This window comes from Patagioenas fasciata, chromosome 16 (genome assembly GCF_037038585.1).
Source record: "Patagioenas fasciata isolate bPatFas1 chromosome 16, bPatFas1.hap1, whole genome shotgun sequence".
Classification (NCBI taxonomy): Eukaryota; Metazoa; Chordata; class Aves; order Columbiformes; family Columbidae; genus Patagioenas; species Patagioenas fasciata.
This window is the reverse complement of record NC_092535.1, coordinates 2199335-2224558: the sequence shown is the minus strand read 5'-3', so window position 1 is coordinate 2224558 and position 25224 is coordinate 2199335. Positions and strand designations below refer to the sequence as shown.

The following is a 25224-nucleotide window of genomic DNA, read 5'->3' as shown; positions in this document are numbered from 1 at the left end:
AGCAAGAGGGGCCCTAGGGGCCTCCCACCTGTGGGGTACGTGGGGGACCTCTCTCTCCAAGGATGCTCTGCACTGACAGTGGTGCCCTGGGGGACCCCCACCCATTGGGGTGCCCCAGTGACCTGAAGTGGGTCCAAAGGATCCTCATGCACAGGGTGCCCTGGGGATCTTCACCTCCAAGGCTGCCCTGGGGGACCTCTGCTTACAGGGCCTCCCAGGGGACTTGCACAGCTGAGGATACCCTGGGGACCCCCTTCCCCAGACTTGCCCTGGGGGACGTTTGCCCTCAGGGTCCCCCACCCACCGGGATGCCTCAGTGACCTGCTCTGCAGTGGACACACGAGGGAACCCGTATCCCCAGGGATGCTTCAGGGACCCCTGTCCCCAGTGATGCCTCAGGGACCCCCACTCATAGGGACACGCTGGAGGATCCGCACTCACGCCCCAGGGACGTGCGCTGCTCAAGATGCCCGAGGGACCTCTTAGCCCCGGCGGTGCCCCCCCGGGGATGCCCCGGGGTCCCGCAGTAGCGGGGGGGGGGGGTGGTGGGCGGGGGGGTGGGAGCTGGCGGCGCGGCGCTGGGCGGGCGGAGGGGTCGCTGTTGCCGCCAGCACGGCCACCCCCCCGCTCTTCCCCCCCTCTCCACCGCCTTTTGTTCGCCGCCCGCGCTCGTCCCCGCCCGGCGGCGGGGCGGGCGGAGCCGGGGCCGCAGCCGCAGCCGCGGCCGAGCCCAGCGCAGCGCAGCGGGACATGGAGGCCGCTCCGGCGGAGCAGGGACCCCCCGCGCCGCTACCGCCGCCGCCGCCGCTGCTGCCGGAGAAGAAGAAGAAGCCGCAGCGGGCACCGTCTCCCGCCCGCCCCAAGGAGGTGCCCGGCTGGTCGCTGGCCAAGAGCCGCCGCGGCGGGGGACACCCGGGCGCGGCCCCGCGGCTGGCGGCGGGCAGCGCGCACCCGCGGCGGGCGGGCGGGGGCAAGGAGGGGCGCCCCGAGAAGCGGACGGTGGTGGCGGCCCGGGCCGGCGGCAAGGGGCCGGTGGGGCGCGGTGCGGCTCGGGCGAAGGGGCGCTGCCGCGGGGCGGAGACGGCGGCGAGCGGGGTGCGGCGGCCGGGACCGGCAGCGGGGTCGGCGACCGGGTCGGTGCCGGGGGCCAGCCTGACCGACAGCAGCTCGGAGGTGTCGGACTGCAGCGCCTCGGAGGAGGCGAAGCTGCTGTCGCTGGAGCTGGGGCTCAGCGGCAGCGACGGCGAGTCCCCGGGCAGCGCCCCGCCGCCGCCGCCCTCGACCGGCGAGGCCTCACCGCTGCCCGAAGAGCCCTCGGCCGCCTCCATGGCCAGCAGCCGCCTGCAGCTCAGCACCTCGCTGGCCTTCTCCGATCTCACTGAGGAGCTGCTGGACGCCGGCACCGACGGGCTGCTCCGCGAGCTGGAGGACCTGCGCTCCGAGAACGACTATCTCAAGGTGGGCACGGTGTGTTATGGCGTGGCGTCCCGGGGCATGGGACAGCAAGGCTCAGCATCCCATGGCGTGGCATTGCACAGCATGGCATCCCTGGCTGTTGCATGGCATGGTATGGCATCCCAGGGCAAGGGTCAGCATGGCTTAGCATCTCTGGCCACAACACAGCATCCCAGGGCAAGGGTCAACACACTGTGGCGTCCCGGGGCATGGCTCAGCATGGCACAGCATCCTTGGGCAATAGCATGGCACAGTGTGGCATCCCAGGGGTTGGGTCACCATGCACAGCATCCTTGGGCAGTAGCATGACACAGTGTGGCATCCCAGGGCATGGGTCACCATGGCTCAGCATCTCTTGACAGTAGCATGGCACAGCATCCTTGGGAATGGCATGACATGGCATGCCAAAGTGTGGCTCAGCATGGCGCAGCATCCCTGGGCAATAACATGGCTCAACATCCCCAGGTAGGGTGTGGCATCCCTGGACATGGCTGGGCACGGGGCACAGCTCAGCCTGGCATGGCACCATTGAGCGTAGCCTGGCCTGGCTCAGCTGGGCAGCACAGCATGGCACGGCTGGGTGCAGGGCTTGGCATGGCTCAACCCAGCATGGCATCACTGTATGTGGCCTGGCACGGTATAGTTGGGCTCAGTTCAGCACAGCATGGCACAGCTGGGCATAGCCTGGCATGCTAGGGCTGGGCTTGGCTCAGCTCAGCATGGTGTGACATGACTGGATGTAGGGCATGGCTTGCCTAAGCCTGGCATGGCCCAGCTGGATGTAGGGCAAAGCTCGGTTTGGCACAGCATGGCCCAGCGGGGTCCAAGACTTGCCTGTCTCCTGTCTCAGCACAGCAAGGCCCAGCTGGGCATGGTCCAGCATGATATGGCATGGCTGGGTGCAACTTGGCTCAGCACAGCATGGCCAAGCCTGGCATGGCTGGGTGCAGCTTGGCTCAGCACAGCATGGCCAAGCCTAGCATGGCTCCAGCTTAGCATGGCTAGGCTCAACACAGCTTAGGTTGGCACAGTTTAGCAAGACACAGCTCAGTATGTGCTTAGCCTAGCTTGGCATGGCAGAGCATGGCACAGTCCGGTTTGGCATCGCAGAGCACAGCATGGCACAGCTCGACCCAGCACAGGGTGGGATGCTCCCTGCTGCTCTCCCTGCCTGCTGCCTCTGCCAGACCCTGGGGAGATTTTCCACCTCGCTTCTTTCTCCTGGTCTCCACATTCCCCGGGGCCTTTTTCCAGGCGTGTGGTTTGATGCCTGGCTCATGGGCGCCTGGTGAAGCCAGGGCAGGCTTGCTGTGTAGGGACAGGGGCACAGGGCTCGGCTCCAGTCACACATGGACCCACCGCACCCTGGCACACGCTGCCCACTGCAGAGTGGGCACAAACACCCGCCAGGTACCTCATCTCGGTGGGCTGCAGGCCCTCTGCTCTTCTTCAGGGTGGGATGAGATGCTTGTGGACCTGCTGGGGGGATCCAGGGGTAGGTACCACATCTTGCTGGCTGCTCCTTGGGTGTCCCAGGTTGGAAATCAGGCCAGCTCTCAATCACTGGTGCCAAAGTTTGTAAATGAGTCGGGATTATAGCTGCGAGGTGGGAGCTGGGCGTTGGGTGACACACTCAGGGATGCTCCATCACGCTGTTTGTCCGTTAGCAAAGCCCTGGTTCACAGCTGGTGTCCCAACTCCTGCTGGAATTAGCAGCAAGAGCTTAAGGGCTTTGGTTTATGGAGAGCTGGAAAAATACAGATGAGGCCCCTTGGGTTTCCAAGAACGTGCATGCAAACGCTGTCGTTCCTGTGGACCGAGCAATTGCTTCCTCTGTTTCCACGTGATCTTCTTCCTGACAAGCTGCAGGCATGCAGAGTGCAAGTATTTTACCTGCCATGAGGGGTGGCAACTGAAATTCCCCGGCCAGGAGCAGTGGGGAGAGCAGAGAGCTTCTGGAGCCATGCACCAACAAGTGCAGTGGGGATGCTGGTGGCATCTTCCCCTGTTCTCTACATCTTCTATGTCCATGCGTGGGTCTCCTCCCTGACATGTGCATCTTGCTCACAGCCGTGTTCTGGGGTTGTAGCTCATGTCTCCTGGAGCTCGAGCAGGAGACTGTTGGGCTGGTACCCGGGCTCCAGCTGAGTAGAAGCTCCAGCCAGATGCACGTACCCCTTGTGCTCCACAAAAAGATAGAAGTTTCATCTGATTTCTCCAGCAAGGATTGGAAAATCATGCTGGGCTGGGATTTGGGGCTTTATGGCAAAAATCAAGCCCTTAACCCAAGCAATCGGTATCACCCGCCCTGCTGTGCAGCCCAGATCAGAGAGCAGCGTGCAGGGACCCTGTGAAGGTGGCCCCGGCTGCGGCAGCTTCCTTCCCCTCAGCTATGGGTGAATCAGACTCATCAGAGGTGACTTATTTCCTAGGACTCACCCAAACGGCTGCAAATGAATATTTTTTTAATCTGTTCATCGGAGCTGAGTAAAACCTGGTGCTTTTTTAAAGAGAAATGAGCTTTTTTTGGGGGTGTGGGAGGGTTTTGGTGATGTTTTGGCACAGGGCAGGCGTGCGTGGTGCTACTACGCCCGTGTGATGCACGCTGGGTTTCGGGGCTTCCCAGCAGAGCTGTTGTGAGCACGTCAGAGCCCTCCGTAGTGGTGCCAGCTCACATTGCATCTTGCCTTGGCTGCCATAATAAAATGTACATATTTAAGCACACTTCACCCGTTTCTCTTTGCAACCCAGATTTTTGCAAGGCTCTACCTTCCTCCTGTTGCTCTGGGCACAGGGGGCTGATGTTCCCTCTTGCCCATGCTCTCGATTTTGTGCACCTGCTGTGACCCTCCTATAAATGAGTTATTTCAAGCATTTCTCCAAAGAGTGCAATTTCTCACTTGCGGGTTGGCAGCCCAGCAAGGGAGGAGGCATCTCGGGTGTCCTTGCCCTGTCTCGCTGTTGCTGAGGCGTTTGGTGGAGAGCAGTTCCCGGCCCTGCTCAGCGGGCTGGAAAATGTGAGATGCGATACGGCAGCAGCTGCGGAGGGACAGGCAGACAAAGAGTGGGCACAGGAGAGGGTTTGGAGCGAGGGGAGGGGGTGATGCCTGCAAACCCTCTGCTCTCCCCGGGGAGGGAGTTTGGTGAGAGCCACGTAGCACCAGCAGCACCGTCCTGCCTGTCCCTCTCCTGCTCCCTGCGTCACCCGGCGTCCCTTGGGGTTTGCATGTATTTCCCAGCCCCGTGGAGAAACACAGTGAGGGGGTGGATGCCTCATTTTCCCCCAAGGCAGCTGGGGACCTGTGTGTGCCAGCAGCGAGGGCTCGCTGTGAGCATCCCATGGGGACACCCGGGGCTGTGTGAGCGACCTGGAGGTTGCGTCTGGGCAGCATGGTCAGTGCTGGGTCCCAGCTCTGCTGCTGCCCAGATCCTTCCAGGCCACGGGGAGACGTTCTGTGCCCGGGATCCAAGTGACTGCAGGCAGAGCTGGGGCGCAGGGCTCTGCCTTGTGTCACCACATCAGCAGCCACTCTGGCAGGGGCTTCGCAGCGTTTTGCTGTTTCGGATGCTGCACGAGGCGGGTTGCGCTGTGGAGAGCCCCCAGCTGTTTGCCTGTTAATTTATGGGGGCAGGTGTGAAGCTGGGAAATGTTGATTTTTCCCTCGCCGACGTGCTGTGCTCTGTGCCGAGCAGGAGCTGGCATGCCGGCCAGGACAGGGCGCAGCGGGCTGCAGCGTGCAGGCTGCTGTGCTGGGCTCCAACCTGACATGGAGGGAAGGATGGCTGGTGTTTACTGCCAGAGCTGGGCCAGAGCCGCTGTTAATGCATTTAAAGAAACCCCTGTGTGTGACACAACTGTCCCTTACCCATCCTGTGACTCATTGCACCCCAGCATGGGTTTGGGGTAAGCTGAGTTTACTGGGACCCCCTCACTGGCAGTGGACAGACCTGTGCACCCTGAGCAATTTCCTTCAGAAAACCCCTTTGATTTTATTTTGTTCCCTAGCACATTCTAGCACAATTCCCTCTGCTGCCTGGCTGGTGCTCAGAGTTAATTGAAAGCTGCTGCTTTTGTCCTGTAATCTCCGAGGAAGTGATGCTTGTTGCTCCTGGATGGTAATCCCTGTCTTCGCACGGGGGATCGCAGGCTCTCGCGGGCACACGCGCCGCCCGCACGGCCCCGAGCTCCACACAAAGTCATCGATGCAAAACATCCAGGCAGCTTCCACCCTTTCTCCTCCTTTGCATCTTGCGCTGAGGTTTGGGGTGCTGGTGGAGGCTGCGAATGCGGGCAGGGCTCTGTGCCCCTGGGCAGGGCTCTGCGCCCCTGGGCAGGCGGCTGCTGCTTGGCTGCGCCCCAGAGCCCGGGGCTGCCAAAGCTGAGGGTGTTTGTGCCGTCAGCAGCGCGACAGCCAGCCATGGAGTTATTTGCATGATCCTGTTTTATATCCGTTGCTGCTTTCTGCTTCTAAAAGATAGCGGATCCTGCTGAGGAGCTGTGAGCATTGCACAGCGCGAATTCCCTGCTCTGGGCTGAGCTTTGCTGCATTCTTGCAGGCGCCTAAGCCAGCGTGTAACTCCCCTTGGGCAGGAGAACCGAGGGTTTAACTCTTCTGCTGCAAGGCGTGACAGGTCTGATCTGCATTTTGAGCTGTGCTCTGCCATTTCCACTGGTCCCCCTCCTGCCATGCCAGCGTTCAGGGCCAGCACCCTAAAGCTCAGCCCTTTCCAGGTCTTGCCTGTCCTGGAGGAGCTGATGTCCTGCAAGTGGGCGTGTGGACACAGCTGTAGCTGTTACCTTCTCCTGCTCTGAAAATGCATGTTTTTCTTTCCTGAACTGGAACCAGGCAGTTTGCATCCCACCTTGCTGGTTCTTATTTGCCTTAATAATCTCCCCAGGGAGAGCCAGCATCTCCAAGGCTTGCACGGAACAGGTTGAAGGTGCCTGTTGTCTCTTGGGTTCCTCCATCAAGTGTAACACAAGTGGGCTCTTTGCTTCTGCATCCCTTGTGCATTGACTTGTGCAGTCTCCCCAGACTGCAGATCCTCAGCATCTTTTTCAAGACAGGTGACTTCTAGTGCAAAACCACCATGAATTCTTTGCTGCTGCAGTGCTGGGGTGAGCATGAATGCAGTGGAGAATTCCAGAAGGTTAAGCAGCCCATGGGGGCTGAGAGGCTGTGACTTCATGCAGGCATGGGCGCCTTTTTTTACAAGACAAGTGGCCAAACCTGTCAGTTGTGCTGAAAAGAAGTCATTTATCTTGTCCTCAAGGTTGCCCACCTTGTCTCCATTTCACACTTCATTTAGCATCCTTTACGGTGCTTCATGCTTGCAACGCCACCCCTGAATTTTGGATGTTTCTAGGGGGTTCCTCACCATTCTGCTCTCAGCTTTTATCCAAATGGATTTTTTCCTTTGATTTTGCTAAGTTGGGCTTCAACACCAGAAAATGTGCAAAGGGCTGTCTTGGACCCCTGAAGCCAGCTGGGGATCTCCGCACACCACGGCTGCCTCCAGCGCTGCAGGGCTGTTCTGCCACCGCAGCCCGGCCATGGAGGGGCTCAGTTTTGCTGTCCTAAACTCTCTTCCAGTTCACTGGCATTTTGCTGCTCTCTGACCCTAATCCAGCTGCTAGGGCTTAGCGGCACGGCTTGCCTCCCAGGGCCGTGCTCGGGGCGGGCTGTGTGGCTACAGCCACTCGAGGGGTTTATTGACGTTGTGGGGTGCAAGCAAATTCCTGCCACTTTCCAGCCCCCTCCAGTGCCAACCCTGCTGCAAACCCCCCATCCCGCTCCCAGGGGAGCACCCAGCCAAGGAGCAGCTCTGGGCTGTGTGCCGCTGGGCTTTGCCCAAGCAGCAAGTCATGCCGGACACGGCCTCCTCCTGAAATGATGGTTGCTACAACCTGAGGTATAAACAAGCAGGAGCTCTTAGCACAGCAAGCCCAGGCTTCCTTCCAGCAAATGCAAGGTTTGGCTGGGTTTTTTTCCAAGGTCCCTGCTCCCTGCCCTGCTCAGCTGCCGCCTGGGGAAGCCACATGGCAAACGATAACGGGTACGGTCAGCACTGGAGCAGGACACAGGCAGCCCCACCTGCCTCTGCAATCATGTTCAAGTCATGAATCGTGTGACTTTGGTGTTGAAAGGCCGTTTTCCACCACCCTGTTGCAAAATGCCTGCTCGCCTGTGATGCATAATGCACATTTTCCCGTGAAAGCTCCCAAGGAATAGATCCCATAAAACCTGCTCGCGCAGCTCCCTGGGCTGGTTTGGCTTCTGAGGGTTTCACTGGTGTCCCCAGGGCCGTGGCACTGCCCAGTGGGGTGGGCAGTGCTGGCAGGGGGTTTCCATCAGGTTCATTGTCCCAAGGTGCATCGCAGCCATCACAGGACTGTCTGCCAGCGTGTGCAGTTCATCCCTGGGGGTTTCATACCTGAGATGTTTCTTCAGAGATGCCCCTTTAGGGGACAGTCTCTGGGTGTCCCTAGGATGTCCCACTGCCCATCTCAGTGCCTCCGGGCTGTTCCTGTGCTTCTCTTGCGCTCAAGCCCCATGGGCAAGGAGCGAAGCAGCAGAGGGCGGCAGGACACTGGTGGCCGTGGTGCCACCAGCTCCAGCAGCCTGGTCCGGGAGATAATCCGGGATTGTCTAATTGACGTTCCTTATTTATCACGTAGTGCTTCAAGCCAACAGTGAGTGACTGTGACTGGTCCCCGCAGCTGCTGCCCCCCCCTTCTCTTCCTTCAGGCTCAGCTTTGCCTTTCGGGGGAATTCTTGCAGCTGGGGCTTTGTCCGGGCTGGGCGAGCACAGCAGTGAGTGTGCCAGTGCCTGGCAGAGCCGGCACGGTGCTGCTGGCTCGGGCTGTGCGTCACTGTCATGGGCGGTGTTGGGAGCAGAGGGGTCCTGTCCCCCTCTGCCTGGGGTGAATCGGGGCTCTGCGGCCCCGCTGCCGGCACCAGACACATCCTCATCTTGTCCCTTCCCGGGCCGTGCAGCATCATGAGCCCCTCGTCTCTCAAAAGGCTGTGGCGTTTGGCAGCGATGGGAGGTGTTTGGTGCTGGGGTGTTGTAGCAGGAACGCGGATGCTCAGTCCCCTTCCCCGGAGCGTGCTGAGTCCTGCAGTTCTTGTCGAGGAGGAGAACAACGGGTGCAATGGCTGGAGTGTTTGCTTGCAGGGTTTGGGTTGAGACCGTGTTCATGGGGATCTGAAAAGAACTTTGGGCAGCACAGCCTGTTGCCAGGGGCTGGAGGGGACAGTCCTTGAGCATCCCTGATGGCCACAGCCCAGTGCTGGATGGGGAGGTGGCACTGGGGTTGTTGCAGGGAGTCCCACAGCATCCTTTTGCTGCAGACCCGGAGGAGGGTTTGGGTGGGTGCTGGTGCCAGCGGGACATCACCCCCAGCCCTGCTGTGACAGTGACACCACAGCCCCGCATCAGAGGCCTGGCTGGGCTGGGAGAGGTTTGTCACCGGGAGAGCTGATGGGACCAGGAAGGGGTGGGAGGGGGACCCAGCCCGGCGATGGCTGCTTGGTGGCAAAACGAGGGGCAACTTCTGGTCCTCAGTGCTGGTGGCATCTCCTCCATGTCCCTGTATTGGCTCCCCTGTCCTCGCCTGCCATCTCCTCCTTCCCTCGCCTGCCTCCCTGACGCATCTTTTCCAAAGACGACCTACATTTTTCTCGCCGCGGCTGCCGGCTGTGCTGCTGCTGCAGCAAATCCTCTCCCTCCACCAGCTTCCTTGTTCTTTTACCACAAATATCTATAGGTGCCCATGCTGGCTGTTCCCCCCAGGTGGTTGGCTTGCTGGGGGGTGATAGTGCCCAGCTGGTTCTGTGCCCTTTTCCTGCAAGGATGGGGCTTGACTTGAAGAGTTTGAGGTCTATGAAAATGGCTTGTGGGATGGAGGAGTGCAGGAGAACCATGGTGGGGAGAGATCCTAGGGGGAAGAGAGGGGAGAGCAAGCTGCAAGGTCCATCCCCTGTAATGTGCATCTCCCCACAGGATGAGATCGAGGAGCTGCGCGCCGAGATGCTGGAGATGAGGGACGTCTACATGGAGGAGGATGTCTACCAGCTGCAGGAGCTCCGGCAGCAGCTGGACCAGGCCAGCAAGACCTGCCGCATCCTGCAGTACCGGCTGCGCAAGGCCGAGCGCCGCAGCCTGCGCGTGGCACAGACGGGCCAGGTGGACAGCGAGCTCATCCACAGCCTCGAGCAGGACGTCAAGGTGAGGCTGGGAGGGCAGCGTCCCCATCCGGGCAGGCCCCAGGTCCCCGAGAGTGATTTTGGTGAGATGTCAACATGGTGGCTGGTGAGGCAGGAGGGGCTGGCAGGGGATGTTGAGGTGCAGGGAGCTCCATGCGGCTGTGTGGTTTATGGGGTGCAGCCCCTTGATGGGAGTGCCACGATTTCCCACTAGAATTATAGGATCATTCTGGTTGGAAAAGACCCTCAAGATCATCGAGTCCAACTATTAACCCAATACTGTCACTAACCCATGTCCCTGAGAACCTCATTTCTGCGTGTGTTCAACCCCTCCAGGGCTGGTGACTCCAGCACTGCCCTGGGCAGCCTGTTCCAATGCCCCACAGCCCTTTGGGGAAGAAATTGTTCCCCAGATCCAACCTCAGCCTCCCCTGGCACAACTTGAGGCCGTTTCCTCCGCTCCTGGCGCTTGTTCCTGGGGAGCAGAGCCCGACCCCCCTGGCTCCAAGCTCCTTTCAAGCAGTTCAGAGATCAGAAGGTCTCCCCTCAGCTCCTGTTCTCCAGCTGAACCCCCCAGCTCCCTCAGCCGCTCCCATCACACTTGTGCTCCAGCAAGAAGTGGGAAGCGGCACTTTTGACTTATGAGGTGCCCTGGGCATGGGGATGTTTGGGGTGCTCAGAGGGATGGAGAGGCCTGATGTTGCCCAAGGATGGGGGTCTCGCAGTGCCATGTGCCAGATTCATCCTGTGCAGGCAGGAGCCATGTGCCCTAGGGTTGAGCTCCCCTGTCCTGCACCGATGGGGAAATGGACATGGCTGGGGCAGCACAAGGGAGCAGGGGGACCAGGACCCTGGGGACCTGGGAGCGGCTCCTCTCGGCCATTGGGGAAACGTTGCAGAGCCCTGGCCATTGCGGCAAGTGAGCTGGGGCAGGGACAAGGGGATTTCTATGGGGTGATGTTGCCAGCTGCTGGCTCTCGAGGAGCTGCTCGTCCGAGTGAATGTTTGCCAAGGGCTCTTGACGGCACAACCATGGCCAGGAGTGGGGTGTGGTGGCAGCTGGAGACAGTCCAGGTGGGGGACAGGCAATAACTCGAATTGTAATTTAGATTTTTGAGCAGAAAACAGCCGATCCTGGAGCTGAGATGCTCCACAAGCGTGGGGCTGCAAACCCACCTGGCGCCACCTGTTCCAGCTGGGGGCCCGATCCCCTTCCCAAACCACCCAACAGCCCCCAGCTTGTGGTGCTGCTGCCAAAAACACCCCTGTCCAGCTTCTCCCTTTCTGGGAAAAAAAGCGCAGCCCATCCTTGCAGGGGACAGGAGCTCATCCCCATGGCCTGAGCGCTCCCAGCCCTGCAGCGGGGTTTGCTGCTGCCTCCGCAGCACTGGTACCCCAGGCTGGGCCGGGGACCAGGCGGATTGGGAACGATTTTTCCCTTCATGCTGTTAAGCTCTCTTTATGCTGAGGGCTCCTCCTTTCCAGGGGTCTGGAAAGGGGGGATCTGGGCACCCTTCACCCCGGGGCCAGCTGCCTTTCTCTTGTGTAACTCGATGCAGCAGCTCGCCTTTCTCCCCACCAGCGCAGCTGCTGCCTGCGGTGAACGCTGCCTGCTCTGGTGCTCCCCAATGGCTTTTCCAGCCTTATGGGGGCTTTTCCAGACTCACAGTGTGGGAAAAACATACTAAAAGGTGACGAGCACCCTGCAGCATCATGGTAGTGCTGGGGAAGGCAGGGTTTGCCCAGGGGATGGGGATGCAGGGCAGCCTTGCAGCTGGTGAAGGGGGAACAACAGCTGCAGCACACTATCAAGGGGGCACACACAGGGGCCAGGGTGTCACCGAGCACAGTGGCTGCTCCACAGGGTCTCAGTAACAGCCTGATGATCCTTGCATGAGGACTGCAGTGCTCAAGCACTGCGGTCCCAACCCTGTGCATGTTGTACCCAGCCTGATGACAGCCCCGTTGTGTCCCCAGGTGGCCAAGGATGTCTCCGTGCGGCTCCACAATGAGCTGGAGGTGGTGGAGAAGAAGAGGATCAGGCTGGAGGAGGAGAACGAGGACCTACGCCAGCGGCTCATTGAGACAGAGCTGGCCAAGCAGGTGGTGCAGAATGAGATGGACAAACTCCGAGAGGTGAGGAGGACACGGGAGTGGGGACCGCGAAGTGCCCCCAAGGCTCTGCTTGTAGCAGGTGTCCTGGCCAGGCCCTGTGGGATCCTCCATCCCTGCTCGCGTCGCTGAAACCCAAACCCTGCTGCAGATGCTTGCGAAACCTGAGCAGCGCTTGCCCTTGGCAAGGCGTTTCATCCCACCCTGCGCACATGGGGTGGCTCTGCCCTATCCCGGGGGGGCTCTGGGATTTCCCCCCTGCACTAGAGCAGCTTTTTGTGTCCTCGGCCGCTCGCTCAGCCTGGCCACCTGAGCCACGCGTGACCAAAGCTCTGCACGATGTGCAGAGTCCGCCGTGTCCCTGACACAGTGCCCAGTGCTGGCCACATCCTGACCACGTGCTGCTGGTTCCAATGGGGCTGAGCTGCAGGGCGGCATGGCAGCGATGTCCCAGCAATGTCCTGGTGATATCCTGGCGATGCCCCAGTGGTGCTGCAGAGTTGGGCGGGTGCACAATCCCATCTGTGTCCCGGGAAGCCATGTGCCACACATGTACCCATACACACAGGGCCAGGGTGTTCTGTGCCACACTGGGCTTGGGACCAGCTCCCAGCCAGGAGCGATGTCATTCTTGGTGACAGGAAAGGCATCCCGGTGACAGTGTGACCTTGTGATCCATCACAGCGCTTGTAACCCACTTCCCTACTGCCCGGGATGCCTTTGGTCCCCAGGGAGCCTGGGGAAGCCTTGCTGACTGAGCCGCAGGGCAGTGTGTGAGAGGAGACGTGCAGTGGCAGAGCTCGGTCCCTGCTCCCACCAAGGACGGGGACACAGCACAGGGAGGGGTGTCTCTGCCACCAGCAGTAGCACAGGGCTTGGCAGGTTAATTCCAGCTCTGGGCAAACCACAGGACATGGCCACGCTGCGCCCGTCCCCTCTGCAGCCACCTTCTCACAAGGTGGCACTGAGCAGTGTCACCACAGACAGGGTGTCTTGTCCCTGCTCTGCGCAGCCTCCGCTAACAGGCGTGAAATGGGTTTCCCTGCAGCCGGCAAGCGCGGCCTGAATAACAAATGGCAGCAGCGGGAGCTGAGCTCTCACGCTTGAAAAACAAGCTGAGAAAATGGTTGCGTGGTCAGTGCGTGGGGAGACCCGAGCACCAGCTGCTGCTGTGCCCTGGCCAGAGAGCGTGGGATGGATCCGGCCCCTCTCTGCAGCTGCCTGAGCCCAAAGGGGGCACTGAGACCTGGCACAGCTCGGAGCACAGCTCCCTGAGCCTTGGGATGGTGTGTCCCCAGGCTAGCAAGGGCATTGGGGTTACTGGCTGATTGCAGAGTGCTAATTAGACAAATGAGTGAGTTAACAGCCCTCCTCCACCTCCTCCCTCCTGCTGGAGGGCGCAGTGTGGCAGAGCTTGTTAGCAGCCAAGCACAGGGAGGCTGCGGCTGGGCTCACCCCTCAGGGCTGATTATTTCTCCCTTCCAAGAGGTTTTTCCCGTAATTGGATAATTGTCAGGATGGGCAGATCAGCCCCAAAGGCACACATGCATTTGCCCCTCCAGCTCTACCCAGTTGCAGCATCTCCTGAGGGGCAGGAGAAATGTGGGACCAGTCCAGGTACCCTGTGCCAAGGCTGCCACATGGAGCTCAGCTGCGATGGGACTCTGAGGCACAGGCACCCCAAGGGATGCATCCAAGGTGGGGCGATGCCAGCCCACATCTGAACCAGGGTGCTGTGCTTGGGGCTGCTCCGGGCCATTGCAGCCCCGGTCCCCGGCACGGCAGGGGTGAGGGACGTTGCCGTGGCACAGCCAGCCCCAGGGAGAGGCTCTGCAGCAGCTCCAGCAATGGTCATGGCCTTAATAGGAAAGCCTGGAGCCCGGCACCTTGGCACAGGCAGCAGCTTACATTTCACAGCTGCTTTCTTTGGCTGCTGGGCCTCAGCGCCAGCTTGGAAATAGGTCCAGCGCGGCTGCGTGGATCAGCTGGTGCTCACTGAGGGCTGCATGGATGTTTTTGAGGGTTTTCCCCCAGCTCCCCTTCCCAGATAACTGGTCCTGCTCTGGACACCCACCTTTTTTCACCCTTCTAGTCTCTCTTATCAGCCTCCCCATCTCCCAGTTGTCCTTGCTAGCCTGGAGATTGTCCCTTGTGTCCCCAGAGACCCCGAGGGCAGAGTCAGCAGCATCCTGGTGAGAAGCCCTCCCCATAGCTGAGGGACCATGTTCCTTCCTTGGGGAAGAGGTGATGGGGAACATCATCGTCTGCTGTTCCCACACTGGGATGCCCGACAGCCATGCCTTGGTCTGGGGGTTGGATTCCTGGCTCCATCCAGCCCATACAGGCCCGTGACTCAGCCTCTCCACGGCTGCTTTCCTGCTCGCTCGCTGCTTGCTTGCCTGCAGGGGAAATTTCTGGTCAAACCCCATGATATGATGCTCGCCAGAGACCCAAAGCAGGGAGCCTCAGACCACCAAGAGCTGTGGCGTTTCTCCTGGCATTGGTGTCTGTCTGCGCTGGGTCTGTCTGTCCTTGCTAGGGTGCATTACCATTGCTGCAGGTAACGACTCTCTCTTCTCTCTGCAGAATTCCCTGAAGAAGCGGGGGTCTCGCTCCATCGGGAAGACCGAGAAGAAGCCGTCGGTGCAGGTATCAGCACCGCGGGGCCGGGACACGCTGTGGTGGCGCTCTGGTACCGCAGCTCTTGGTGCCAGGATTAAATCTGGGCATGGCAGCACCATCCCCTCGCAGGGCTTTCCTGCCTTTCAGAGATCCTGCACAAGGGAGGGATTGATGTGCTGGGCCACCCTCATTGTCCTCAACTGCTCCCTTGTCTCATTTATCAATGGAGCATCAGTGGCTGGTGGCTTTAACCCTTTCCGGACTGCAGTAAGGACTTGAAAGACTTGGGCTTTTACATCTCAAAGCTGCTCCTGCCCTTGGGTTGTAGCTGTTGCAGCCAATGTCCCTCCTACCTGTGCCAACAGCTCAGCTCAAGGATGGCCTGGGAGCCCTGTGGGGTTTGGGGGAGCTGAGGGTCCCCGGGGGGATGTTTCGAGGCCGAGCTGTCCCTGCCCGTGCCAGGGTGCTGGGGCAGCACCGGGGAGGGGGATTTGCCGGATTTCAGCTGTCACTTGCTGTTGGGCTGAGCTGCTGTGACTTGCTAATGCTGTTACCGGGGCTTGGAGGGGCAGAGCTGCTGTTGCAGGAATAGAAATGCAAGTGTTTTAATGCTGGAAAAATCCTCTTTCAAAGGCAAAAGACCTAAAAGATTTATTTTGGAGAGTGGATCTGCTCCCCCAAAGCTGAGGCACGAATGGAGACACCCATGCAGGCACTCCTGCCTTGTGAGAGCATCCCATGCTGGGGACCCTGAGGGTTTCTGGGTGACCTGTGTCATTGCTGGCACAACCCACCCACGGGACACAGATCCGCAGGCCCTTAAAGACTTTCAATTTCAGTCTTTTATTTATCATCTCCCTTTAGCTCCATCCTTGAGAGCCCTTTCAGGCCAGCCAATGGTCCCAGAGTCCTGCCCCAAAAGAGCAGACTGTGACTTTGCGCCTGCACCCAGCTATGCCCCAAGCCGAGGGGGCTCTCCGGGAGCCCCTCCATCACCACCCTTCCCCAGGCTGAAATACAGCCCTTCCTCTGCCTCCTCCCAGTGCAGGAAACAACCCCCAGCCCTGGGCAGCCCTAAAAACCCCTCTACTTCCCACCCTGCTACAGAGCTGAGACTCCTCCGCCTGAGGACAAGGGGCTGGATGCAGCCCCATCTCTGCGGTGGGACCAAAGCTCCAGGAAGGAGCTGGCGCTGGAAAGCAAACCCTGAGCTTCCCCGGGTGCAAACACTGGGTGTCCCCCCCCGTGCTCCCTCTGCCGCGCAGCCGTGTCTGGGTGGCCCTGCGGGCACAGATGCTTGTGACTCATTGGTGGCTTCCTGGGCCCCTTTCCTGCCCAACCGCACTGGGCGAGCGTTGGTGCTCCCCGAAAATGGAGCTGGGGCAGAGCTGGGGCGGACAGACCCACTGCTGAGGTCTGCCCTGGACCCCAGGAGCACTCGAGGTGGTCTTGGGGACACGTGTGTCCCTCCAGAGATGCCAAGGGGCAGAAGGACATGCTGAGCTGCTGCTGCTTTTTTTTTTTCCCTAGAAAAACAGGAACTGAGGTCATGTCTGCCCTGGCGGGGAGAGCTGCGGGCACCAGCCCTCCCCTAATCTCCACAGCTAATTAGGGGGGGCACAGCTTTAATGCTCCTTAGCGAGGCCGTGTCTCCGTGCACAAGCATGGAAGAGCTGCAGGCTGGTCCCTGTGGTCATGGTGGGGTGTTTGGGGAATGAAACGGCACCCCAGATTCACAAGACCCCCACCTCACATTGCCCTCAACCGCAATATAAGCAGCTTAGGAAGTCTGCAGAGGGGCTGCTGTGGGGCTTGGGGGAGGTGAGTGTGGAGGGGGGCTTGGGGGATCAGGAGCACACAAAGTGGGGGGCAGCTTGTTTCTGGCAGCCAAGGGAACTGGAAAGGGGATGAGTTCAGCCAAGCAGAGGGTTCCCAGGGCCAGCAGCCACCTGGCCAAAGGGCTCGGCCCCCGCCAGCACCAAACGGGGCTCCAGCGGCTGCCATGGGACGAGGGTCCCAGACCGGCCGGTCCCCTCCTGGCAGCACCGTGCCAGAGCTGGGAGCACTCAAGTGACCCTGTGGCATGGGAAGCCACAAGCTGGACGTCAGGAAATCCTGGTCCTCTGTCCAAAAAGCTTTCCGAAGCAGAGAAATGGTCTCGCTGGGCAAATAGCCAAGATCCTTGCTTCTAAATTTAAAAAATGAAACAAAACGCGTGGAGAACAGTCCTAAGAAGCAAAGGGGCTCATGAAGGGACTGGTGGGGTGATACAGGGGGTTTGCCTGGGTTTTCTGTCACGTGGTGGGGTGGTGGCAGCGCAGTGGTTTCAGCACTTGCCAGCTTTTGGGAGGAAACCTTGTTGGTGGCTTTTTTTTTCCTCCACAGAGTCTGACAGCTTGCCTTCCCCCTCGGGCTGCAACCGGGCTGGGCTGGCTCCCCCCAGCCCTGGCAGTGGCCTGATGTCCCTCCTGGGGCCAGAGCCATGGGTCTCCTCTCCTGAGCACCCTGCCCTGTCTCCAGGATCTCCCTGAAAGCCTCCAGGGTGGATTATTTTTTTTCCCCTCCATAAGCAGGGGCTGCAGCTCTACTGGGATCACAGGGGTAGGGGGGCAGCATGTCCCCAGGGCCACTCAGAGCTGCCATAGAATCATAGAATAGTTGGGTTTGAAGGGACCTTCCCAGCTCCCTCAGTGCCCCCCCTGCCATGAGCAGGGACATCTTCACCAGCTCAGGTTGCTCAGAGCCCCGTCCAGCCTGGCCTGGGATGTCTCCAGGGATGGTTCAGCCACCACCTCTCTGGGAACCTGGGCCAGGCTCTCACCACCCTCAGAGGCAACAATTTCTTCCTCATGTCCAACCTAAACCTCCCCTCCTTTAGTTTAAAACCATTACCTCTATTGCAGCTGGCCCTGCTAAAAAGTCTGTCCCCATCTTTCTTATGACCCCTTTTAAGTACAGAAAGTCCACAATAATGTCTCCCCGGAGCTTCTCTTCTCCAGCTGAACCCCCCAGCTCTCTCAACCTGTCCTCCCAGCAGAGCTGTTCCAGCCTCAGATCATTTCTGTGGCTCCTCTGGCCCCTCTCCAGTAGCTCCATGTGTGTCCTGTGCTGAGGACCCAGAGCTGGACCAGCACTCCAGCTGGGTCTCACCAAAGAGGGGCAGAGGGACAGGAACCCCCCCAAACTTGCTGCTCACGCTGCTGGGGATGCTGCCCAGAATACAATTGACCTTCTGGGCTGCAGGCACACGATCCTTGGGAGCATGTTTCTAACACCTGCACCCTCTCGGTCCCCAGGAGGACAGCGCGGACCTGAAGTGCCAGCTGCATTTCGCCAAGGAGGAGTCGGCCCTGATGTGCAAGAAGCTGACCAAGCTGGCCAAGGAGAATGATGGCATGAAGGAGGAGCTGCTCAAGTACAGGTCCCTGTATGGGGACCTCGACAGCTCCCTCTCCGTGGAGGAGCTGGCTGACTCCCCCCACTCCCGGGAGGCCGAGCTGAAGGTCCATCTCAAGCTGGTCGAGGAGGAAGCCAACATCCTCAGCCGGAGGATAGTGGAGCTGGAGGTGGAAAACCGTGGGCTGCGGGCAGAGATGGATGACATGAAAGGCCAGGGGGACAGAGAGCCGCCGGGGCAGGACTCACGGTTCCTGGCAGGCATCTCAGGCTGCGGGGACGCAGGGGACACGGTGGCGGAGCTGCGCCGGCACCTGCAGTTCGTGGAGGAGGAGGCCGAGCTGCTGAGGCGCTCGCTGCTGGAACTGGAGGACCAGAACAAGCTCCTCCTGAACGAGCTGACCAAGTACAAGTCAGACCACGAGCTGGATGTGACACTGTCGGAGGACAGCTGCTCGGTGGTCAGCGAGCCCTCGCAGGAGGAGCTGGCCACGGCCAAGGTGCAGATCAGCGAGCTGAGCGGCAAGGTGAAGAAGCTGCAGTACGAGAACCGCGTGCTGCTCTCCAACCTCCAGCGCTGCGACCTGGCCTCCTGCCAGACCACCCGGCCCATGCTGGAGACCGACGCCGAGGCCGGCGACTCGGCGCAGTGCATCCCCACCACCGGCTGGAGGGGTGGGATGGGCAGCAGCGAAGCCGACGGGCAGGACAGGGTGCCTGGAGGTGGGAAGGTGCCTGATGGTCCCACCAAGCTTCTCAAGGCCAAGGACTGGGAGACCTTGCTGGGCATCCGGGACCAGGCGGCGCTTGTCAGCAAAGCGATCGACGTCTTGATTTCGGATGCCAACGGCTTCAGCTCCGGGCTGAAGGCGTGCTTGGACAACGAGTGTGTGGGGACACTGCTGGGCGAGGCGGTGGGTAGCAGTGGCGAGGGCCCCAGCGATGCCAAGCTGATGAACGTGCTCCTCATGCGGCTGGGTGTGCTGCAACAGGACCTGGGCTGCTTCACCAGGAAGGTGGACAACCTCACCAGTGGCCTCAAGGAGCACACGGACTCTTTCCCCTTTTCCAGCCCTGGCAGCCATGACACCACCAAAGAGGGGCTGCAGAAGGAAAATGCCTCTGACTTCCAGGTATGGGCTTCTTCCCATGTCCCCTGCAGCAGCCGCCGCTTTATTTGCTGCCCCATTTCCTCACGCTTTAACGGAGCAAAACCCCAACCTCTTAACTTAACCTCCCTCCTGCCTCTCCAGAGCAAACCCCAAACTAACACCTCGCTGCATGCCAGTGGCACCGGGGACAAGGTAGGACTCTGCTCCAACAGAGTGTGCCCAGGGCAGGAGATGGTGGCAGGGGCTGGGGACTCTTTTGGGTGCAGTCCCACCTTAGCAGGGGCTGAGGCTCCGGCTGCTGTCTGCCAGCTCAGCCCAGTGACCCTGGCTCAGAAGCTCTTTGTTTATTGGGGATGATCTGGGTGGGAGGAGAGCAGCATGCAGCCCAAATTGCGGGGACGTCAGTTGCAAGACACCTCAGCCCGCAGTGGTACCCAGGCAGGTAATTAGGAGAACAAAACCTCCAGGGCAAGTCTGTATCCGATGGGGAGCACCTTTGGAGCAGCAGAGAGCAGCTCATGCTCTGCCATCCCCGTCTCCAGGGGCTCAGCTGATGCTGGGGGCCAGGGATGTTGATGGAGGTTGGATCTGCAGGCTCAAGCCCCTTTCTGGAGCACACTCGCTTGTTCAGAGTCCTATTTTCCTGCATGTGGTCCCACCAGCCCCAGGTCTCAGTCTCCCCCAGTCACTGCATGGCACCGTAACTGGTGTTTGCACATTTTTTCCCTCTTTCTCTCTTTTTTTCCCCTTTCCCCAAACAATCCAGGCCACGTGTCTCCTCATCCTGTGTTTCCTTTTGGTTTCTGCATTGTCTCCCGCCATGGTGATGAAGCTCCTTCTCCTCCTCATCCTTTTTGTTGTCTTGTAGTTCTTTACTGTTTCGGAGACCCATTGTTTTGTTTTCTGGCTTTTTTTTCTTCCCGCTCTTTTGGTTTGTTCTCATTAACTTGCCCACGCATGCAGCAGCCTGATTTTAGGGACACCGACCCTTACCGCATCCCCCACGCCAAGGACACGGACCCTGTGCAGCCCCGGAGCTACAAAACCTGCCGGCCAGAGGAGAATGACTCCTATGCCACCGAGGTACAATGTGGGCAGGGAGCTGTGTCCCCTTGGCCAGCAGGGTTGGGGAAAGGGCTGCAGGAATGGGGATGTTCCTCTGAGAGCTGGGGACAAGGGAAGCCACGTTGGGGAGGGACATGGGGAGCCTGGCACAGCTCACTGTCCCCATCCTGTCCCCATTGCAGATGAAGGAGCTGCAGCTGGTGCTGTCAGAGGCCAATGAGAGCCTGCGGGGACTGCAGGAGCAGCTCTCCCAGGAGAGGCAGCTGAGGAAGGACGAGGTGGACAACTTCTCACAGAAGATCTGCCAGGTAAGCTGGCAGCAGCTCTGATCCCTGGGACATGGGTGTCCCTGTGACCATGGCCGTGCCACCTCCAGCTCCAGGCTGACAGCCCACTTGGGGACCCGGGTGTCATGTGGGATCACACACAGTGTGTCCCATCTTCAAAGAGCATGGGGGCTGAGCACACTGCTCTTTACATATGGGTGTGCAGCCATGCAGAGCTTCCACCCATGGTGATGCCTCGCTGTCCCCGCTGTCCCCATCACACTGCCAGGGCGCTGCAGCTCCCCAGGCCTGTTAAATACAGGACTGGCACCGGGCTCAGCCCAGCCGCTGGGGCTGTGGCACCACGTCCTGGAGCCTGTGCATCTCTCCACAGCTGAAGGAGGATCACCAGAAAGCGCTGCTGCGGCGGGAGTTCGAGCTGCAGAGCCTGAACCTGCAGAGGCGGCTGGAGCAGAAGTTCTGGAGCCAGGAGAAGAACCTGCTGGTGCAGGAGTCACAGCAGTTCAGGCAGAGCTTCCTCCTGCTCTTCATGAAGCTCAAGTGGTTCCTCAAGCGCTGGCGCCAGGGCAAGATGGTGCACAGCGAGGGCGAGGACTTTTTGGAGGTACTGTGAGCTGGGGGGCTCCTACCTTGGCTGCTGTGGAGGGGGAACCATGCTGTCGGGCATCCAGGGGGCTGTCCCTTTGTGGCTCCATGTCCCATCCCAGGGCTGCTCAGGTGTCCCCAATCCCTGGCCTTGGGCTGTGAGTCTGCTCATCACCCCATCCGTGCTGTCTCTTGCAGGTGAACAGCATGAAGGAGCTGTACCTGCTGCTGGAGGAAGAGGAGCTCGCCCCCCAGCAGCAGGCAGACAACAAGACATGCAGTGGGGACACTTGGACCCCCAACACGGTGAGTGGGGTCCCCATGAGCCCAGGAGTGGGCAGGATCAGCCCCCACCACGGCTGCGTGGGATGGGGTGGATGCTTCTCCCAGGGTGCATGGCCAGGAGGAACATTCCCTGCTGACATGTCACCCCCAGGGGTGGTCCCCTGATCCAGTGGCACCCCCTATCCTTCAGCCTGGGGGTGGGCAGCCTGCAGGGCTGGGATGCAGAGAGGGCAACTCCCATGGGGTCCCACCCCATTTGGTCTCCGTTGGCTCCCTCCTCTCACCCCCAATCCCCCAGCAGCCCAACGAGTGCATCAAGACGCTGGCGGACATGAAGGTGACCCTGAAGGAGCTGTGCACGGAGCTGCGGGAGGAGCGGCGCGGTGCCAGCGAGCTGCAGCAGCAGTTCACCAAAGCCAAGGCCGCCTGGGAGATGGAGCGTGCCGAGCTCAAGTGCCACATCGCCCAGGTGGGAGCCCTGGTTGCCCTGCGGGCTGGTGGGGACGTGGGGCTGACTGGGGGGCTGCTGGCACCGTGTGCCCAGTGCTGGCGGTTGGGCAGGGCTGCAAGGCAGGATGGCACGGTGGGAATCTCAATGAGCAGCTGCTCTGGCAGGCGAGTTTCTATAGCAACGGGGCTGGCATGAAAATCTGACTGTGGCGCAGCAGAGGATGCTCTTTATTCCTCTGCTGGTTTGTCTGAGGCGGGTGGGATGGTACCGGGGCTCAGCATCCCTCCCTGAGGTCACAGCGCAGGTGGGTGCTCTGCACCCCAGGCATGCTGTGAGAGGGATGTACGGCTGTGGCAATGGCAGGAGTTGGAGGCAGGGCAGCCGCAGCACTGGGGAAGCTGCTGCCCACAGAAGCAGTCCCATCGTTCTGTGGTGAGGAGGGGTTTCAGCTCCCTCGCGCTGTGCTGGCAGCAGCCCATGGCCACACAACAGCTCTACTCCCTGGAGCGGGTGCCAGCACCTCCCAGGCAGGTTTTCCTTGGGCAGAGCTCAGTGGTGGTCCCTGTTTCTCCTCTCTTCCCCCAAAAAGCGAGCAGAGCTGCCATAGTGGCAGCATCCCAGTTCCAGGTGCCAGCGGGAGCAGCATCTCCTGCTCCGGCATCCCTGGGGCGATGCTGCACCTCTCCAGGAGCCAGGTCCAGCAGGCAGGAGTGCAGGCAGAGCTCAGGACTGCAGACAGAGCTCAGCCGAGCAGGCAGGATGTTCAGCCCGTGTCCCACTGTGTGACCGGCTGCCGGGCCGTCTGGCATGGCATGGCTGGAAGCCAGTGCTGGCTGTGGCTTGGCTGTGCCCTGGGGAAGCCATGCTGTGTGACATGGCTTTGGGGACACACTCATTGCCCAGCCTGGACCCGCACTGGGAGCTGGGATGCCCACACCTTTGCTGGGGATGTCCAGCGCCGTGCTGGAGCCATGGGGACCCCACAGCCACCAATGTGTCCCCACAGCTGGAGTCAAAGACGGGCAAAGGGATCACGGAGCGTGCGCTGCCGGACTGGAAGGTGGCATTGAAGAGGGAGCGTGAGGAGCACCAGCATCTTCTAGCCGAGTCCTACAGCGCTGTCATGGACCTCACCAAGCAGCTGCAGATCAGCGAGAAGAACTGGAACCAGGAGAAGGTGGAGCTGCTGGCCCGCTTCAAGGAGGAGCAGCAGCAGGCAGAGCAGCAAGCAAAGGACCTGCAGAACAAAATCAATCAGGTATGATGTCTCCTCATCGTGAACGTGTCCTCCAGCCTCTGCCGCTTGCCTCCCCATGCGTGCATTGAGAGCATGGAAACACTCTTGGAACACACACCGGGGGGCAAACAGCAAATGCTTTTTCTTGCCCAGAGGGGCGTGTGTTGCACACGTTTAGTGACCAACACGTTCTCCAGTTGCAGAAGGGAGCCAGCCCATGGGCATTGAAGCACTCTGAAATGGAGAAGCATGGCAGCAACTGGAAAGAGGTGGGCAGGAAAAGGCGGGGGGCTCTTGGGGTGCTCACTGGGCTCAGGTCTGTGCTAAGGGTTAGATGGGAGGTGATGTGAACCTCAAAGAACACGCCTTGAACAAGGGACTGGGAGAAGGAGAGGATGGAGGGTGTGGGTGAACCCCAAGGGCTTCAGTGGGGTTATAAAAAGTAGTTTTAAATTGGATGTGCTCACCATGAGCCACATGTAGCCCTGGGGATGGGATGCTGGGCCTAGGGTAGGTGGCAGTGTGGAAGGGGAGCAGCGTGCATTCCCTGCTCCAGCCCACTGGGCGCTTTGGTCCTGTGCTTGCTGATTCCAGAGCTTTCTTCTGTGTCCTCTTAGGCTCTCAACGAAAAAATCACAGACAAAGAGACAATCTCTGAAGCAGAAGCCAAGGGAACCAACCTCAAAAGGTGGGTGCACTGGTGCCTGCATGGTCCCCAGGGCAGGGAGGAGGCTGCACGGGGCTGTCCCCAGGCTTGGCAGCTGAGGGAGGGTGCAGCAATGGTCCAGGGTTGTCCTGGAGGCCAAGGGCTCCCATGAGGAGCCCAGGAAGTTCCTGTTGGGTAGGAGCAGGGTGTCTCCAGCTGCCCTGTCCTCTCTCCCACAGGACCAAGTCCGTTTCCTCCATGTCAGAGTTTGAAAGCTTGCTTGACTGTTCTCCCTACCTCCCTGGAAAGACCGCGCCGGGGCTGGGTGACCATTCTCGGGGCAAAAAAGCATCTGCAGCCGCCCAGCTGCTGCCCAACGGGATCCGGGACAGCGCCGACGTTCTTCCCTCAAACTGTACATATGTGAATATTGAGCAACCTGGCCCCGACAGCCTGGCCAAGGAGAAGCTGGGCATCTCCTCCTGGGACTACTCACGAGCAAGCAGCCTCTCCAGCCAGGATCCAGCACAGAAACAAATGCAGAGGAGCTACACGGCACCTGACAAGACGGGGATCCGCATCTACTACAGCCCGCCGGTGGTGCGGCGGCTGGAGGCACCTCTGGTGCACAACAAGGAGGGGAAGATCATGATCGAACCCGGTTTCTTGTTCACCATGGCCAAACCGAAGGAGCCGGAGGAGTCAGCCAGTGCTGAGAGCACCTATAGCCAGTGGCTGTGCAACTTCTCCAAACAGCAGCGGGAGCTCCTGGATGGCGGGACGGTGGAGAGCGCGGTGCCGGCGGTGCCCCGCTTCCCCTCGTCACTGCACGACCTGGAGATCTCCGGCAACATGAGCGATGACATGAAGGAGATCACCAACTGCGTGCGGCAGGCCATCCGCTCCAGCTCGCTGGAGAGGAAGGTGAAAAGCACCTCCAGCCAGACGGTGGGGCTGGCCCACGTGGGGACACAGACCATCCAGACGGTGAGCGTGGGTCTGCAGACCGACCTGCCGCGTGGCAGTGGCGTGCACAGCAAGAGCTGGTCCCCGCGCAGCTCCTCCCTCGTCTCTGTGCGCAGCAAGCAGATCTCCTCCTCCCTGGATAAGGTCCATTCCAGGATCGAACGGCCGTGCTGCTCCCCAAAATACGGCTCTCCGAAGCTGCAGAGGCGGTCTTCCTCCAAGCTGGATGCCTCCAAGGACAGGAGCCTTTGGAACCTGCACCAGAGCAAGCAGAATGGCTCCGCATGGGCCCGCTCCACCACCACCCGCGACAGCCCCGTCCTCAGCAACATCAACGACGGCTTGTCCAGCTTGTTCAGCGTGGTGGAGCACGGCGGCAGCACCGAGTCCATCTGGAAGCCAGGGTGCCCTGAAAGCGGCCGGGCCAAGCCTGAAGCACCCAAGTACGGCCTCGTGCAGGAGTTCTTCAGGAACGTTTGCGGGAGGGCGCAGAGCCCCACAGCCCCCCAGGAGAAGAAGGAGGCTGCTGGGGAGGAGGGCGGCAGGAGAGCCGAGCACCCCAGCCTGGCCACCCACCACCCGTCCGAAAATATCTCCCGCGTCTTGAACAAGAAGGTCCTCAAGCAGAGCAGCTGCGAGGACCCCAAGCCCTCATCCCCTGGCCAAGGGAGTAAGGACACAACCCTGCGGGACCCCGACCTCATCTCGGCCATGGCCAGCGAGGTAACGAGGCAGGGTGACCCCCGGGGTGTCCCACCGTGGTGGGGGATGGGGTGCCCAACCCCTCTAAACCCC

General features: G+C 60.3%; 1 protein-coding gene across 5 annotated transcripts in view; it reads left to right on the top strand.

Moving 5' to 3' along the window:
- The first annotated feature begins 690 nt into the window (after nucleotides 1-690).
- MTCL2 (microtubule crosslinking factor 2) overlaps nucleotides 691-25224 on the top strand; it is a 28631-nt gene continuing 4097 nt past the window's right edge. For 2 of the 5 annotated variants that reach the window (XM_065850034.2, XM_065850037.2), the window contains exons 1-14: nucleotides 692-1458; nucleotides 9463-9687; nucleotides 11643-11801; nucleotides 14364-14426; nucleotides 17696-18928; nucleotides 19871-19990; nucleotides 20155-20280; nucleotides 20633-20863; nucleotides 21043-21150; nucleotides 21428-21598; nucleotides 22587-22838; nucleotides 23015-23086; nucleotides 23435-23505; nucleotides 23703-25152. In XM_065850034.2, coding sequence (XP_065706106.2) covers nucleotides 751-1458; nucleotides 9463-9687; nucleotides 11643-11801; nucleotides 14364-14426; nucleotides 17696-18928; nucleotides 19871-19990; nucleotides 20155-20280; nucleotides 20633-20863; nucleotides 21043-21150; nucleotides 21428-21598; nucleotides 22587-22838; nucleotides 23015-23086; nucleotides 23435-23505; nucleotides 23703-25152 — 4989 coding nt within the window. In that variant the 5' untranslated portion in view covers nucleotides 692-750. Of the gene's footprint in view, nucleotides 1459-9462; nucleotides 9688-11642; nucleotides 11802-14363; nucleotides 14427-17695; nucleotides 18929-19870; nucleotides 19991-20154; nucleotides 20281-20632; nucleotides 20864-21042; nucleotides 21151-21427; nucleotides 21599-22586; nucleotides 22839-23014; nucleotides 23087-23434; nucleotides 23506-23702; nucleotides 25153-25224 lie in introns of all 5 variants that reach the window. The other 3 variants (XM_065850036.2, XM_071815756.1, XM_065850035.2) reach the window with 3 other exon arrangements.